The following is a 16,480-nucleotide window of genomic DNA, read 5'->3' on the forward strand; positions in this document are numbered from 1 at the left end:
AGACTCTCGTGCCATCCTTGAACCAATAGATATAAATAATCAATTTAAGCAATTCTATCAAGCCTTATATATTTGATTCTAGTCAAGAGACACGACAGGGCTGTCTCCTCTCACCTCTTCTTTCTCATCTCACTCTTGAGCCACTGGCAAAGTACACACATCACAGCATTCAGCCATTGAAGGTATGACTCTAAACTGGAAACAATACAAAATCAGTTTATAAACTGATGACATCTTTGGGAAGAATCCATCCTCATTAATCCCATCATTATTGAATGCAGTTGATGTTTTTTGAAAGATCTCTGGTTTTCATATTAACTTGGCTATATCAACTGCTTGTGATTTATTCCAAAGACCAGATCCTTCTCAGTTTCAACATTTTCTATTTCAAATAAACAAGGAATTCGCTTATTTATTTAAAATTTGTCCTGATCTTCCCAAAATTGTTTCTATAAATATGGACTATAGATTAAAAGAAATTTCCAAGGATGTGGAGAGGAAGCATCCCCCCCCTCTATCCTTACTGGGGAGAACAGAAATAGCCAAAATGAAGATCTGTCCCAGGATGACTTATATCATTCACCTATTGCCTTTCAAGCTCTCTCCCTTGCTCTGTGCTTGTATAAATTGCATGAGAAGCCTATTTATATGAGATTAAAAAAAAAAAAAAAAAAAGCCATGCTTGTCACACAAGACACTTTAAAAATCCTGGGAAACTGGAGGTATGGGGTTGCCAGATCTGGATCTCTATGATGTGTCATATTGTAGGATGGTTCCCCTTCGGTAGTTCTATACAAACATTAGCCTGGTTTGAGATTAAAAAAAGCTTAGCTATGCCACATGGTTCCCTTTTATATACTTTAAGAGGCTACTGAAACCCTTACGGGAAAATCCAATCTTTACAGCTACACGGGGAATCCTGCAATGTGTTAAGATGATTATCAAATCCAATCTTACTAATTTGCTTCTTGTACCACTATGGGATAACCTGTGTCTTAGGATCGAGGCCAACTCCATGCTTAAAACAATTTGGATAGGAAAAGGATTACCAAAAATTAAAGATATAATCCAAGATGATAAATTGGCCTCCTTCGATCTACATATACAACAAATATCAGCTACCGTTATCTCACAATTCCTTCTTTCAGGGGCTATGCTCAAGGATTCATGCAAGGATAGGGGACAATTGGTCTGCTTCAACTCTCACCTCAAGAATAACATGTTAAGAAATATGGAAATACAAGTTACTTTGTAGGAATTACTCATAGGTGGCTTAATGCTTGGCATTACCCTCTCAATCTCAGTTTCAAAGAAAAATGGGAAAAATCTTGGCCTTACTATCTCAACAGAAACCTGGCAGGATATCTGGGTTAATGTGAAAGATACTTCAAGCTCCTTATCTTTGCAATTATCGCAGAACAAGATATTAAACAGGCATTACTGGACTCCAGAACATTTAAGGCTTGATTAGCAACAGGCAGTGAATGTTGGATGTGCAAACAGCCCCATGCCAACCTTTCACACATCTTCTATACCTGTCAAAAATGAATGTGTTCTGGAACACTATATTCAGTGCTCTTTTGAAAACTTTAAATGTTGCTATTTTTCTTTCTCCACGCCTGTGTATTTTAGGGGTGCTGGATGAGTTGGTATTATTAGGTAACATTAGAAAAGGATTCCGTAACTATTTTAGTGGCCAAAAGAGTGAATTTGACAAAATGGAAATCTGCAATTCCTCCCTCATACACAGACTGGCTTAGTGAGCTCTCTACTTCTGCATTAATGGAAAAAATGACTGTCTAGTAGAAATGTTTCTGGAAGAAGGTAGACTTCACACAGGACTGCAGAGTTTGTTTTTGAAACTATTTATTTGCTTTACTACAAAAAGGAGTACTGTGCTGCCTGGGACAGGCCTGAGGGGCCTAATGAGACTGTTGCAGGGTGTGTGTGGGGAACTGCCTCAGTAAACTCTGTGGACTTTTGTACCCTGCTTGAGAATACCCTGTGATTTGTCTTGGACCTTGAAGAGTGTGGTCACCCACAGGTATTTTTGCCCTTTTTTTGGTTGTTGTTGAGGTTTAAGCAACCTCAAACTTGGGATGTTTACTGCCTAGTATTCATTTGTGATCTGAATAAAAATATCTTATTTGAGAGACACACAGTAACAGCAAACTCTGTACTAACATGATTCCTAAAACAAAGATAGAGCATGTTCATAATTCATCTGAACAACAATAATGGAGAAAGTACCTATCACTCATTAACAAATGTCTTAGGAAACAAATGCCATAAACCCTTCCTTAAGGGTTTGTGCACAGCTTAAAGAGATCACTAATTACTCTCACCAACTCAATTTCCTTCAAGTCATTTATTCCTGCTCATCCACCAAAATATACATATCTCAATTACTTCTATGACTTAAAGAAAGAAAGTGAGAAAGACGCTGAGTAATTGCTTATAATTAAAAGGGGATGGGGGAGGGAGGAAAAATATTTTTGTAGCTGTTAGCAGCTACCTTAGTTTTAATAATAAAGTAAAACATTTAGTATTTGTTCACTGCTTTATAAGAAAATCAGAAAAAGGATTAGAGGAAAGAGAAACCAGCTGAAATGATACATGCAATTCTTAAGAAACATTGCTTGATCTGCTCAGGAATTTTCTATATAAAAAAAACCCCTAACCAATATCTAATAATTTTACTGAAATTTTTCAGTTTTCGGTTGGGAAGATCAAAACAAAATATTCATGTCAGATCAACCCAAATCAACACATCTTGGTTTGCTTGACCGAAATGAACTATTTCATTCCTGTGGCACCTTTAAGACTAACAGAAGTATTGGGAGCATAAGCTTTCGTGGGTAAGAACCTCACTTCTTCAGATGCAAGTAATGGAAATCTCCAGACATTAATATGTGCTTTCCATGCCTCAGGGAAGCAGTAGTTCATGTGCATTATGCCCCTACCATCCTCTCTGGGCTGGGCTCTCTGGCTGGACTATGCCTCCCATGATATATCACAATCCCAACTTCTGGCTGAACCAGCATGGGAATCACAAAGACAAGTTCCTGACAAGGGGGAATTAGCAGGAGTTTGCACATCTAAATCCCTAGTCCAGGCCTGGGTCATGTCTCACCAGAAACTTTCTATTTTCCAGCTTTTTCTCTTATGTCTCCCCATAACACTGGTGTAAAAGTAATCTTCCCATCACTCCAACTATGCCACCACTTTTCTTAAATTCTGTCACTGGCTTCCTGTGTCCAAGAGAAGCTCCTTTCCCTCTCGTGATGAGCCTAATAAACTCACTCCTACCTTCTTTTTTCCTACTCCCTCACTGCCTCCCAAGTATGATTTTTTCCCCCACCAATATAATGGTAGATAATCAACTCTCACCTCAAATTCCATTACTGAATGCTGTGTTGTGAGGGATGAACTCTGTGTATTATTTTATCTATTTTTTCTATTGTACTGGGTATTATGCAAATATATTCAGCATACGTAAACATAATCCGAAGTAGGTACCTTATTATAAACAGCGTATGTCAGAACTCTGATGATAAAGAGGGGCTGCTTTACTAAAGTACTTATCAACATGTTCTGTAGACAGGATTTCTACCTAAACCTTCCTACGAGCTGAGAAGCAGAGAAGACTACAGCTAATCTGAGATCTGAATGCAGTGCTCCCAAGTTTCAGTTTGTGAATGAGAAATAAAAGGAACTGGCACGATGCCAGCTCATGAAGACACAGTATGCATTATTTTTATTGCCATGAACAGAGCCTTTTTATTGCTTAAGAGTCCTCAGGGGAGCACCCTGCCAGCATAGTTCTAATTTTTCCTAGACCACAAACAAGGGGAATTCTAAGCGTATTTCATGGAAAAAAGAAGGGAGACATACTTTGCTGTACATCTCAAAGAAGCTCCTTGATTAAGTGGCTGAAGTCTGACAAGATATTTGAATGTTCATTATTTTAACTACATTTATTTTCCTATGCTATCCTGTACCTCAGCCCCTGAATTGTGACTTTCCATCAAGCCCTTTCTTTGGACCAGGGGACTGCAGGATTTCCACAGTGCTTGCCATCTTTTCTCCCTGTCTTTTGCTCTGCTATTGTTACACTGATGTAGAGAGGCATCTGACCTGTATCATAGTGGCAGTATCTGTGCTGTCAGAGTTAAGGGCCCATCATTATTCCCCCTTGTTTTTTCAGGGGTTTATATAACTTGACCATTAAGACCACTCTGACACACACACACACACAATCACTTTTGACTGTGGCCTTGTCTGCTGAGTTTAAGCCTGCAGCAAGATTTTTATAGCTGAGTTAGAATCCAAACATTTCCATTATAAACAGCACACAGTGAGTGCAGCAGTTCCAGAGTTATACAAATATGTAAAAATGCCCCTCCCTCCCTTATGTAACCAAAGAATGATTTTGACTGGAAAAAACAAAAATAAATTTTGCAATAGCATCCATAAATCTTGCCTATTACATTTGGTAGACTAAAAACAATGGCTAAGACACAGATGTTACAATGTTGTCTACAGGCCAAACCTATATTCCCCCATCACAGCTCATTGTTCAGATTCTTCTACAGCTGTGTTCTAATTACATTAGTGCATAACAGACCGGAACAGCTTCAGTCTATTGAGTAAATAATAAATGTTTTAACAAATTTCCTAAAACATATGTCAGGTAATGACAAGCTTAGATCCAGGAAACAGGTAACAGTCCAAGGGTGAAGCCAGGGTCAGGGTCGAGGAGCCAAACCAAAGGTCAGAACTGGAGTCAGAAGCCAAATGGTACACACTGAGCAGTCTCTGTGCTGTTGCTGCAAGGCTCAAGTAGCAAACTGCTGGTTCCCCTGCCCAATTAGGAAATGCAACCATTTGGGGGGGAGGGCGATTCATTGGGTCCAAGTGAACATGCTGGGTTGCCTAATGATCAGGTTGGGAGCCAGCTGTGCCCCTAACACCAGTTTCTCCTTGAAAAGCATAGAAAAACTTTCACGGGACACCTGCCTTTTGGATTCCTGGAAAGGTGAGGAATGAAAAACAAGAGGGTGCAGAATGAGTTAAAAATAACAGGTGGGGATGAATCAGAAAAGTGAGTGAAACCAGCTATAAATCAGAGTGTGTGTGTAACCAAACAACTCTTCCCAAAAAAGACTCTGTGTGTGTATGTGCACGTGCATAGAGGATCATGCAATACATTACATTTACCATGTGTGACCCCAAATGGGAATAGTGACATGTGTAAAGTTAATAATGTGCTTAAGTGTTTGCAGAATCAGGGCTTATACCTTCATATTATAGATCAGTGGTTCTCAAACTTTCATACTGGTGACCCCTTTCACATAGCAAGCCTCTGAGTGCGACCCCCTTATAAATGAAAAACACTTTTTATATATTTAACAACACTATAAATGCTGGAGGCAAAGCGGGGTTTGGGGTGTAGGCTGACAGCTCACGACCCCCCCATGTAATAACCTCGCAACCCCCTGACCCCCAGTTTGAGAACCCCTCTAATAGATGAAAACTACTTTTTTGGTAGCTCTGCCTCATTCCCCTCCCAATCCCCACCAAAATTATATTGATTTTTTAAAATTGTCTTCTGACCTTTTTATTAATTTGGAGCCAAATTCTGCTTGCCTTACTCATGTGAGTATTCACGTTGAAGTCACCAGGGTTACCCATGTCAATTAGGAGTGAAGTGCATCTCTGGGTTTTTGTTTTTAAAGTAATGCTTAAGTCATAGGGTGAACTGGATTTGTTCCTTAGTACGGTTAAGTCATCAGTTCTTTTGTCTCGAGGGGTGTTCTCTAAATAGGGTGACCAGATAGCAAACATGAGAAATCAGGGTAGGGGGTAATAGGCACCTATATAAGACAAAGCCCTGAATATCAGGACTGTCCCTTTAAAATAGAGACATTTGGTCACCCTAACTCTAAATAATGCATCAATGGTGAAATCAGTTGCTGGGGAGTTAAACTTTGTAATGAGTAGCAGAACCAGTGAACATTTGGGTTCATTGACATCACTTCACTGGATGATAAACACAGGCAATGTATAAAACATTTACAACATATCTCCCCTATAGACCAGGTAATTTTTTTTTTTTTTTTTTTTTTTTTTTTTTACAGAAGGCCCATAGCCAATTTTCATTTTGTCAGAATCATCAGGTCTGCCACATACCAAAAGCAAAACTAGAAGGACCACCCTATTCATGTTTGGTTATACACCTCTACCCTGATATAACACGACCCGATATAAGACGAATTCAGATATAACGCGGTAAAGCAGTGCTCCGGGGAGGCGGGGCTGCGCACTCCAGCGGATCAAAGCAAGTTCGATATAATGCGGTTTCACCTATAACGCGGTAAGATTTTTTGGTTCCCGAGGACAGCGGTATATTGAGGTAGAGGTGTATTTAATTTTTCTTGTAACATTTAACAAACTTTCTTTTGAGGACCAAAATGCTCTGCTAAGATGTTAAGCTTTATTATTATTTTATAAGATCAAATGAAGAGTAGTTTAAATAAGTTTTTTAGCCTGTGCACATCTTAATAAACTCTGAAACCGAAAATCAAAGAACAGTAGTTTTTCTCCCTTTTGGGTGCTGGAACTAAGGGTGCTGGGGGTGAGGAAGCATCCCCTGGCTTGAAGAGGTTTCCATCATATACAGGGTTTACAGCTTTGTTCAATGGCTTTCAGCACCTCCACTATACAAATTGTTCCAATGCCACTGTCTCCCTTCCTTGTTTTTGGATATATATTTTTGCACAAGATATATCCTTAAGATATATAAGGCTTATCTTATTTAAAATAACTGTGTGTTTAACAAAATCCTAAGGCAACAATAAGACTACAAAATTAAAAACACAATTAGGCAATAGTGAATTTATTATACAGCAGCAACTCTTACAGTGCATTGGGCATGTAGTACAGTATATCTGTGTATATTTTACAGAATACATTTTACAACATTATCAGTAATATATGAAACCAGAAAAACTGAAAGAGAAAATGCTAAGGCCCCAATCCTGTAAACACTTCAAACATATGAGTGTCATATTGCAGGTTCAGGTTGTCTAAGCCTGGAGCAGTAGAGTCAGACAAGAAATATGGCAAAATTAACATTGCTAGTAGAACCTTACATTTTTCCTTTCTTGACTTTTTTGTCATTTTAACTTTGTAACATTAATGTTGCATTAACAAAAGGTTTGTTTCACTTGACTTTTGTACTTTTGTAATTTATTTTTATTTAAAAGAAAGAGACAAAAAGCAGTTGCCTGTGCTCAAAAAATAGTATAGATGGACTCAGGATCAAGTGTTTATCTGGATCCAGATCTCAACTTCTCAAGGTTAGGGTGTTCAGCTCTAAAGTTTTAGTTGTTGTCACAGTTCTGGGCAACTGCACCTATATTCCCCCCTCCTCCCCACACACACACAAATGGTACACCAAGGGGACCCACTCTGAGGCTTCCGGCTCCCTGGCCATCACCTCTCTTGGGCAGAGACATGCATCTCTTCCTCCTGACCGGGATATTTCCAGGCTGAACAGTTCCAATCACTGTGTTGTTCACAGCAGAGACAGGTTGCCAAAGCAGTCCTACTTGCTTTCTCTTCAGAGACAGCTAACAGTGTGACTGCCCACAGTTATAATTACCACAAAGCTCTTTTTATGCATGCCTATTTTATTCTTAACGTAAAAGCACTAGGGAGAAAACATTTAAAAAAAAAAAACCAATAACCTATGTGCATGCTAATAAGGTGACCAGACAGCACCAGGACCCTAACATGGACTCTGGCAGGAGCAGTCCTTCAACACCTCACCTAAGAGGTTTCCTTATGGTTACCAGTTAATCACTGAGCTTCAGCTCAGAACAAGCACCCACTCCCACGGGGTCTCAATAGGTCTAGTGCTTACAACTCTACCCTAAGGACTGGGGCTCTGCATGGACCAGAGGTCCTGTCAATTTGCTGGATCAGAAAGAAGGCTGTGAGTCAATTTACTACCAGGCTATTTATCCAAAAATCCTTTCCTTGGCTGTTGGTTTCTGGAGAATCCAGTTTGAACTAGCATATGTGAACCTCTCCAGGGGGTGGCTTCAAAGAGGTTGATAACCAGAGGAATTACATTAGCATCCCCCTCCTTCAAGAGAAGTTACATACAATTCCACAAGAACACATATACAACTACATTTTAAAACCATGGATCCTAAAGGTATTAAACCTAATTCAGAAGGGTTTATCCTAATTCAATAAAGTTTATTTTTATTCCATAAGGTTTGTCCCAGATGTTGCAAGTCTGTCACAGTTGAGTCCTTTATGATAAATAGGGACAGCTGTTAAGTTAATAGCCAGATACAAAATTATCAAAATTTCAGTGGTGCTTGGATCCAGGATTGTGATTCAGGCACATCTCTTAATATTGAGCTAATTTATATGCTAATTAGATGAACTGGCTGGGGAAGGAATGAGTTCCCAACTTTGCGCTGCTGCTTTTTGTCTGGAGAGAATTGTTTGTAAAATTGAGATCAAGGGACAGCAGCACATCTGTTTGCAGTGTGGCAGCTGTATCTTTACAGTGTAATGAGTTTGTTTAAAAAAAAAACCTATGAAAGCTTAGCATTTGTAGCATATTGAAGAACACAGAGAAAACTGAGGTCTGGTCTACACTACAGACCATATAGAACTATGTCGCTCAGGGGTGTGAAAAATCCATACCCCTGCGAGACGTAGTTACACCGACCTAACTCCCTGTGTAGACAGTGCTATGTTGGCAGGAGAGCTTCTCCCGTTGATATAGCTACTGCCTCACTGGATTAACTAGGCTGATGGGAGAGCTCTCTCCCATCAGCTTAGAGCAGGGGTTGGCAACCTTTCAGAAGTGGTGTGCTGAGTCTTCATTTATTCACTCTAATTTAAGGTTTCGCGTGCCAGTAATACATTTTAACATTTTTAGAAGGTCTCTTTCTATAAGTCTATAATATATAACTAAACTATTGTTGTATGTAAAGTAAATAAGGTTTCAAAATGTTTAAGAAGCTTCATTTCAAATTAAATTAAAATGCAGAGCCCCCCGGACCGGTGGCCAGGACCCGGGCAGTGTGAGTGCCACTGAAAATCAGCTCATGTGCTGCCTTTGGCACGCGTGCCACAGGTTGCCTACCCCTGGCTTAGAGCATCTTCATTAAAGCGCTACAGCTGTGCTGCTGCATTGGTGTAGCTACACCGATGCAACGTTTTTAAGCATAGACTTTCTCTGAAGACCCACCCTAAAATATGCAGGGTCCATCCACATTTTGAGTAGTGCTGGTTGTAGTTCCCCTGATGGAGAGGAGGTCTTGTGTCACCATAATCTCATCCCCATTAGGAAAATTTTCTACCAGAGTTAAACATGTGAAACAAGAAGTGATGTACCTTGTCTTTGTTTCCAAGATAGAACCAAATACCACAGTAGATACTGAGGCCCAACCCAACAAGATACTTAGCACATGCATACAGGACTACTCAATAGCCATAGTCACTTGCTTAAAGTTAGGCACAAGCTTGGGTACCTTGCTGAATCGAAGCCTATGGAAAAAAGATAGATGCCACATCTACATACCAGAAAAGACCAAGATCAAACCAAGAATAAAATATCCTATGAGAAACTCCTATAGAATTGTATAGGGATGAAACCAACAGGATTCTATAGGTGTTACTCTAAAACCCTGCAGCATTTAATAATGAATAGTATCTTTCCATAGACTTTGGTAACTATCTTATAGAATTCTACCAAGGTAATTTCTATTAGATTCTAAATGTTGTTTTAAAGATTCTGTAGAAAGGCTATCCTTCTCTACAGGAATTTTCCATAGTGTAATATTGGTGAATAAAGCAGATTTCCCTTAGATTGCTATATGTGTAGGAAATGTTCTAAATCCCAATATTGTGAAACCTTTCCTGTACAATACAATTAATATTTAATACAAATACTCTGAATATCACTGAGTTGCCATAGGAATAAAAATGTAGTCAGAAGCTAAATGGCCCTGTATAAAATATTATCATAAGATAGAACTGCAGCTCCCATTGGCTGGGAACGGGGAATCGCGGCCAATGGGAGCTTCGGGGGAGGTACCCGCAGGTGAAGGCAGCATATGGAGCCATCTTCCCCCCCACCCTCCACTAAATGACCGCAGGGACGTGGTGCAGACGCTTCCGGAAACGACACGGGGCCTGGGCAGGCAGGAAGCCCCCGGGGCTGGCAATCCCGCGGGCCAGATCCAAAGCCCTGACGGGCCAGATCCAGCCCGCAGGCTGTAGTTTGCCCACCCCATTCTAGGAAGTTACTCTAGAATTCTTAGAAGGTGAGGATTTCTGAAGTGCACAGGTACTGGCTGTAAATACATGTTTCAGGTATCAAGTATTTCAAGCATAGCTCAATACTCACTTCCACATGTTGGCAGGTTTGAATGAGTTTAGCCAAGAGAGTTTCCAGTTCAGTATTCCTCTTAATAAGGTTCGTGAGGTTATTCTCCAAATTTTGCTGTTTAAAAGAAAGAAAAGAACATTTTAGTTTTCTGCAGAATTTAGGATTTCAGGCAAATACATGGAAAACTGTTATACTTTCAGGGCCTTATATTAAGTTTGTAGATATGTACATGTGGCTTTCTTATTTATCTGTATTACCAGATGTTTTGAGCAGGCACATGGTAAGGAAAGTGCCTAGTTAGCCATCTACTTGTACATTCAGTATCTGGTAGTGCATGTGCAATGTGTGCATGCCCTTCTTATAAACTTATTGGAATTCACAAATTTTTAACCAAAACTGTAATTGATTTAATATCAGCTAAAGATAGTTGTCAAGATCTTCAATAGATCTATATTTTTCTTTCACCATTTTAAATAAATCTCTTATAACCATGAAAATGAAATATCATCCCTTACCAATTTTATTTTTCCCAGTCGTTTTTGAGAAAGACAGTATCAGACACTTTATTAAAAGCCTAATATAATATATACTTTGTTCCCTTTGCCTGCTAACTTTGTAATTCTATCAGGGACAGCAATCAAGTTGACTAAGAAGATTTCTTCTTTATAATCCCACGAGGCTTATTGCTTATGGCTCTTTATCCTCATGTTTATGGCTGAAATAAATATCAGTGTTGCTAACTCCTGTTTTTATCATGGTTCTCATAATATCTGAAATTTTATTTAAAGCCTAGCTCCTGAAGACAAGTGAATACGAGAGAGTCTGAGCTTTAATTAAAAAAAAACTCACTATGTTTTTATCCTTGCTGGTTGTGGAGAACAGCTTGAAAATGTGGCCCTACTGCACTTTAAAAGTTCAAAAGCCAGAAAACAAATAAAAAGACCCCAAATCGTTATTTTTAAATCTCATGACTTTTGTGAGCCTGACTCATGATTTTTGGACATTTAGGGCTGGCAATACTAAGGGCTGTTTGCATGAGTAAAACGCTGATCTACACACACATTTGCATCAAAATAACTAAATTGGTTTAATTCACACCTTTTGTTATTTCGGCACAAGTCTGTGGGGGTAGTCTACACTACATAGTCTTTGCTTTGCCAACATAGCCCCTAGCATAGACACAGCCATAGGATGAGTTTTTCTGCCTGTATAGTAACATCACCTCTCTGAACTATATTAGCTAAGACAACTGAACCAGTTTAGAAGACAGAAGGCAGTAGCTGCATCTACACTGGGGATTTTACCTTAGATTTTATTACAAATCCTGAATAAAAATACAGTATATTATATTGTGGGGAGATTTCCATATCCTGTCACCACCAGGACACTAAGGCATGCAACAGTGGATGAGATATATAGATATGAGTGCCCATGTATCCTTAATGACGTATTAATGATACGCTTTAGTATGTTACTGTTCTGCTCCAAATTCTTACATACGAAGAACGAGAAGCGCAGATCTTAGGGCCAAACAGCAACGTATTTGCAGAGCTAGGATTAGTACTCAGGGGCTCTTGATTTATACTCGCATACTCCCTCATATTGTGTCTCATGGTATTATTCATCAAGACCCTCCATATTGTTTAAACCTGAGTGTGTGTGTGTGTGAGAGTGTGTGTGTGTGTGTGTGTGTGTGTGTGCGCGCGCGCATGCGTGTGTATGTGTGGGTCAGCTGATTGGCCACGTTGGGGTGCTTGTATACCCCCTATGTGCTGTGGAATTGCACCAATGTATGCAGGGCTGGCACAATGATGACCAGGGCCGGCTCCAGGGTTTTTGCCGCCCCAAGCGGCGCAAAAAAAATAAATAAATAAAAATAAAAAGCCGTGATCGCGATCTGTGGCGGCAATTCGGCGGGAGGTCCTTCGCTCCGAGCGGGAGTGAGGGACCGTCCGCCGAATTGCTGGACGTGCTGCCCCTCTCTGGAGTGGCCGCCCCAAGCACCTGCTTGGCAAGCTGGTGCCTGGAGCCGGCCCTGATGATGACAGTGATTATAGGATGGCTGTGTGCTAAAGTGATAGCTGTGTCTCAGTCAGGGCTGTCAGTTGTGGTGAAATCCACCAAAAGCCTGAATATTTTGGGTAAAGGAGAGAAGTGAAATTTACACCACACCCTCTTTGAGGGTGTGTGTGGGGGGCAGGCTGCGAGCGGGGCCAGCAGTCTGCCTTAATGTGGATCCAGTGGCACTAGTACCCCATGTAAGCAGCACAGGGTGGCAATTCTAGCCTGGAGGTAAGAGTTCACCTTCCTATCTTCCCTGCACTCCATCCAAATATTCATCCAAATCTTTATGTGGATTTAGTGAATTTCGCCACAATGGACAGCCCAATTCACAAAGCAATGAGTTTAGCACACACTCATCCTCTACACTCACCAGCCTTTCTAGAGTGGTCTTACTTCTGTACAACCTGAACACCTCTACCCTCTGTAAATGTGACTGTTGCTACTCTAATAACAATTAGTAATAATAATAGGCAGCCACTCTTCACTATGGTTCTGGTTATTATAGTTTATGCTCAATTTGTTTCTGATCCCTCTTTGTGCATTGTTTCTCAACTTATCTAGTCAGATGTTTATTGTGATAACTAATATCTGACTTGTAGCACAACACTGTAAAACGACAATGTAACACTTATCTGTATTTTTTAAAAACTAATATTCAAACCGATTAAAGTGATTAAGTCTACCCTCAGGTATGGAGGTATTAGTTTAACACTCGTATTTTCTGAATTATTCTTGTAAACTATACCCCATTCTTAACCAGGGCTGCCCAGAGGGGGGGCAATTTGCCCCAGGCCCCGCAGGGGCCCCCACGAGAATATAATATTCTATAGTATTGCAACTTTTTTTTAATGGAAGGGGCCCCAGAAATTGCTTTGCCCCATGCCCCCTGAATCCTCTGGGCGGCCCCTGTTCTTAACCAAGTAGATAATCATTAAAAGAAATAAAGTGCTAGGCATCTGGCTATCCTTATAGATCTGCCTAAATGTTCTGCTTAATAATTTTAATTCCAAAGTGACATTCTTTTTTCCATAGAGAATGCATAAAAGAGAAGGAGCACACTGTGTAACATTCTGTCTAGAATGGATTTCCATGGTTAAATTAGAAATTCCTGAAAACATGGATTTTTAATGGTAACATTGACAGATACAAGTGTGACAGACACAAGGTTGGATTGTGTGCTAAGCAGATGAAGCAACAAAATAAATGCTACATGAGCCTTGACAGATTATCTGTAAATACAAGAGGATTTTTTGGGGGGGAAGAGGGGAAGAGAGTCATAATATATCTAATATAATGTATACGCTCATTATAAAAAAATAGGTTTCTGGCCCTTCTGCTAATGCATTGCTGTCTTGTAAAATTTGCACTCAGACCAATCAAGCAATGCCACCCAAAGAGGTGGGAACATTTCTATTTATCCAAATGAAGTTCTGACTTCAAAGTCTGCTCTAAGCAACACTAAGGGTTTGTCTACACTACCCGCCGGATCAGCGGGCAGCGATTGATCCAGTGGTGGTCAATTTATCGCATCTAGTACAGACACGATAAATCGACCACTGAGCGCTCTCCCGTTGACTCTGGTACTCCACCAGAACGAGAAGCGCAAGCAGAGTCGACGGAAGAGCGTCAGCAGTGAAGACACCGCGGTAAGTAGATCTAAGTACATCGACTTCAGCTACGCTATTCACGTAGCTGAAGTTGCATATCTTAGATCGATCCTGCGTGGTAGTGTAGACAAGCCCTAACAAATAACTAGCCAAAACTCACAAGCTTCTTTTAACCAGGTTGCTTGGACACAGTAGGTTTAATCATATTACAACTTTTAACTGAATTGTAAGCAGGTCAATTGACTCAGTTAAAATGATCATGAAGATGGAGCTTTATACAACCATTTTAAAACACGATTATTTATGGAGTGTATATGGGGCCAAGTCCACCCAGAATGAATCACCAAGATGTAATTATAAGTTGAGCGGGTGGTGTTTCATTTTTGTTCCACAAGTCTATAGAATGGTTTGAGCCAATAGTCGGAAATGGGAGCTGGACAAATTCGGACTAAAAATAAGATTGAGTTTAACAGTGAGGCTAATTATCCATTTGGAACAACTTAGTGGGGGATGTGGTGCTACTTGCAGTCTTTAAATCAACACTGGATGGCTTTCTAAAAGAAATACTCTAGCTCAAAACAGAAGTTATGGGCTTGATGCAGAAATTATTGGGTGAGGTTTGTTGGCCTGTCTTAAGTAGGCAGTCAGACAAGATCATCATAGTCTCTTCTAGCCTTAAAATATATGAAAGCCAAATGTGAACCCATGTCCTTTGCCAAATTAGTGGTCTCATGCAAAGAACAGCATGTACAAAAAAGGAAGATAGCATTTTTCTTCCTTTGGATTTATCAACTGCTTTCCTCCTACATCTGCAGATTTGGATAGGCCTAAACCATTACAAGGGCTGATGATATTGTCAAAATGAAAGAATGAGATTCTAAATACGCTAAACAGAAAAAAAGCTGACTGGTGCTGACACAGGCTTAATTGGCATGGCGAGGGTTTCTAAAATCAATCACAGTAGAGGACACAGCAACTTTCCCAAGAACCATTTTTACTCCCAAAGGTATTTTCCTGCACTGTAGAACCTTCCTATTCAAAGGGCTACAAAGAGAAACATATAGCAGTCAGTTACAACAGGAACTGCCCAGGGTAGGGTAAAGTAACATTTTTCTTTTTCTTGCCTGCTCAAATATTATATATATAATATACACACACACACACGTACGTGCGCACACACAGAGAGTACTAATATAAGCGCTCCCTTTCCTTTATGGTTTATGAAAGGCTTTCATTTACTCTTTGGAATGTTCCAAGAACATTTCTTCTGAAGTTGTGGATCCTGCTATAACCAAACATTCCAGGAGACCACTTTGTAATAACAATGTTACTTGACGTTTATCTAGTCTGGTACATAATCTAAGTACTCTAGAAACTGTGGCAGCAATTCTCAGTTCCTCTATTCCTGTGTGTGGAGCAGGAACTGTACTGGGATAGGTTAAAGGTGACTATGCATCACTTTGTATTCCTCATATTCTGGGGCCACTGGCTGGTAAAAGAAAGCACAGACCTCTAGGGACACACGGGGGTCAGAACAACACAGAATTGGGCTCAGTCACTAGTTAATTCTCACAAGGCCCCTGTGAAAGAGGTAGGTATTATTATCTGCCTTTTACAAGTGGAAAACTGAGACAGGTTAAGGCCCAAATTTTTAAGCTTGGATGACTAAAATTAAAAAGGTCACAGAGTTAGTTAATAGTAGAACAGAAATTAAGACCCGTGGCTCCTGGCTCCAGTTGCAATACCCGATCCATTAGACAAAGTTGTCACTCAATTCTAAAAGATATACAGAATATTAAATATAAAGAAAAGCTTGGTTTTGAGTATATTTGAATGCAATGTCTTCCCTCGCCAATACAATTGTTGCCTCTATATAGTGATGTGATGTTCTTTCAGGATAGCAGGTGCACGTGGAAGAACTTGAGCTAATTTTTATCCTATGCACCTATACTTATGCATATCCCACAGACATGTTCAATTGCTTGTTTGACCCATGTAATTCTCCAGACAGTCTTGAACCCACAGAATGATTATGGGAGTAATTCACCTCAAGTCCAAAAGGCACAGAGGGAAGAAGGGAAGAGTAAAGTGGTATGGATAAATTACAAATTTTTTGGCTGAAACTTGAACTTTTAGCAGTTTGAAAAGGTGTGGACAACTTTTGAGCCCAATTATATTTAACTTTCGTCCATCTCTGCATTTTTTTTTTTGTAGCAGCCAAGGTTAAGAACTGAAGTGTTCAAATATCAAAAGAAGGGATGGTCAGTCAAAATGTATTTCTGGCCTGCCAAGAAGTGGGAAGTGCTGTTAATCAGGAAATCTCCCAATAGCCTGTGCACACAAAATATCTAGCCTAATCCATTCCTAGCATCCATTCCAAAGCTGAAGT

General features: G+C 40.0%; 1 protein-coding gene across 2 annotated transcripts in view; it reads right to left on the bottom strand.

The window, feature by feature from the left end:
• LOC113406219 (E3 ubiquitin-protein ligase Midline-1) overlaps nt 1–16,480 on the bottom strand; it is a 354,834-nt gene that overhangs the window by 45,042 nt on the left and 293,312 nt on the right. For both annotated transcript variants that reach the window (XM_026649567.1, XM_026649563.1), the window contains exon 3: nt 10,439–10,534. In XM_026649567.1, the coding sequence (XP_026505352.1) occupies nt 10,439–10,534 (96 nt within the window). The remainder of the gene's footprint in view (nt 1–10,438; nt 10,535–16,480) is intronic.

This window comes from Terrapene carolina, unplaced genomic scaffold, assembly GCF_002925995.2.
Source record: "Terrapene carolina triunguis isolate 2854851 unplaced genomic scaffold, T_m_triunguis-2.0 Scaffold23, whole genome shotgun sequence".
Lineage (NCBI taxonomy): Eukaryota > Metazoa > Chordata > Testudines > Emydidae > Terrapene > Terrapene triunguis.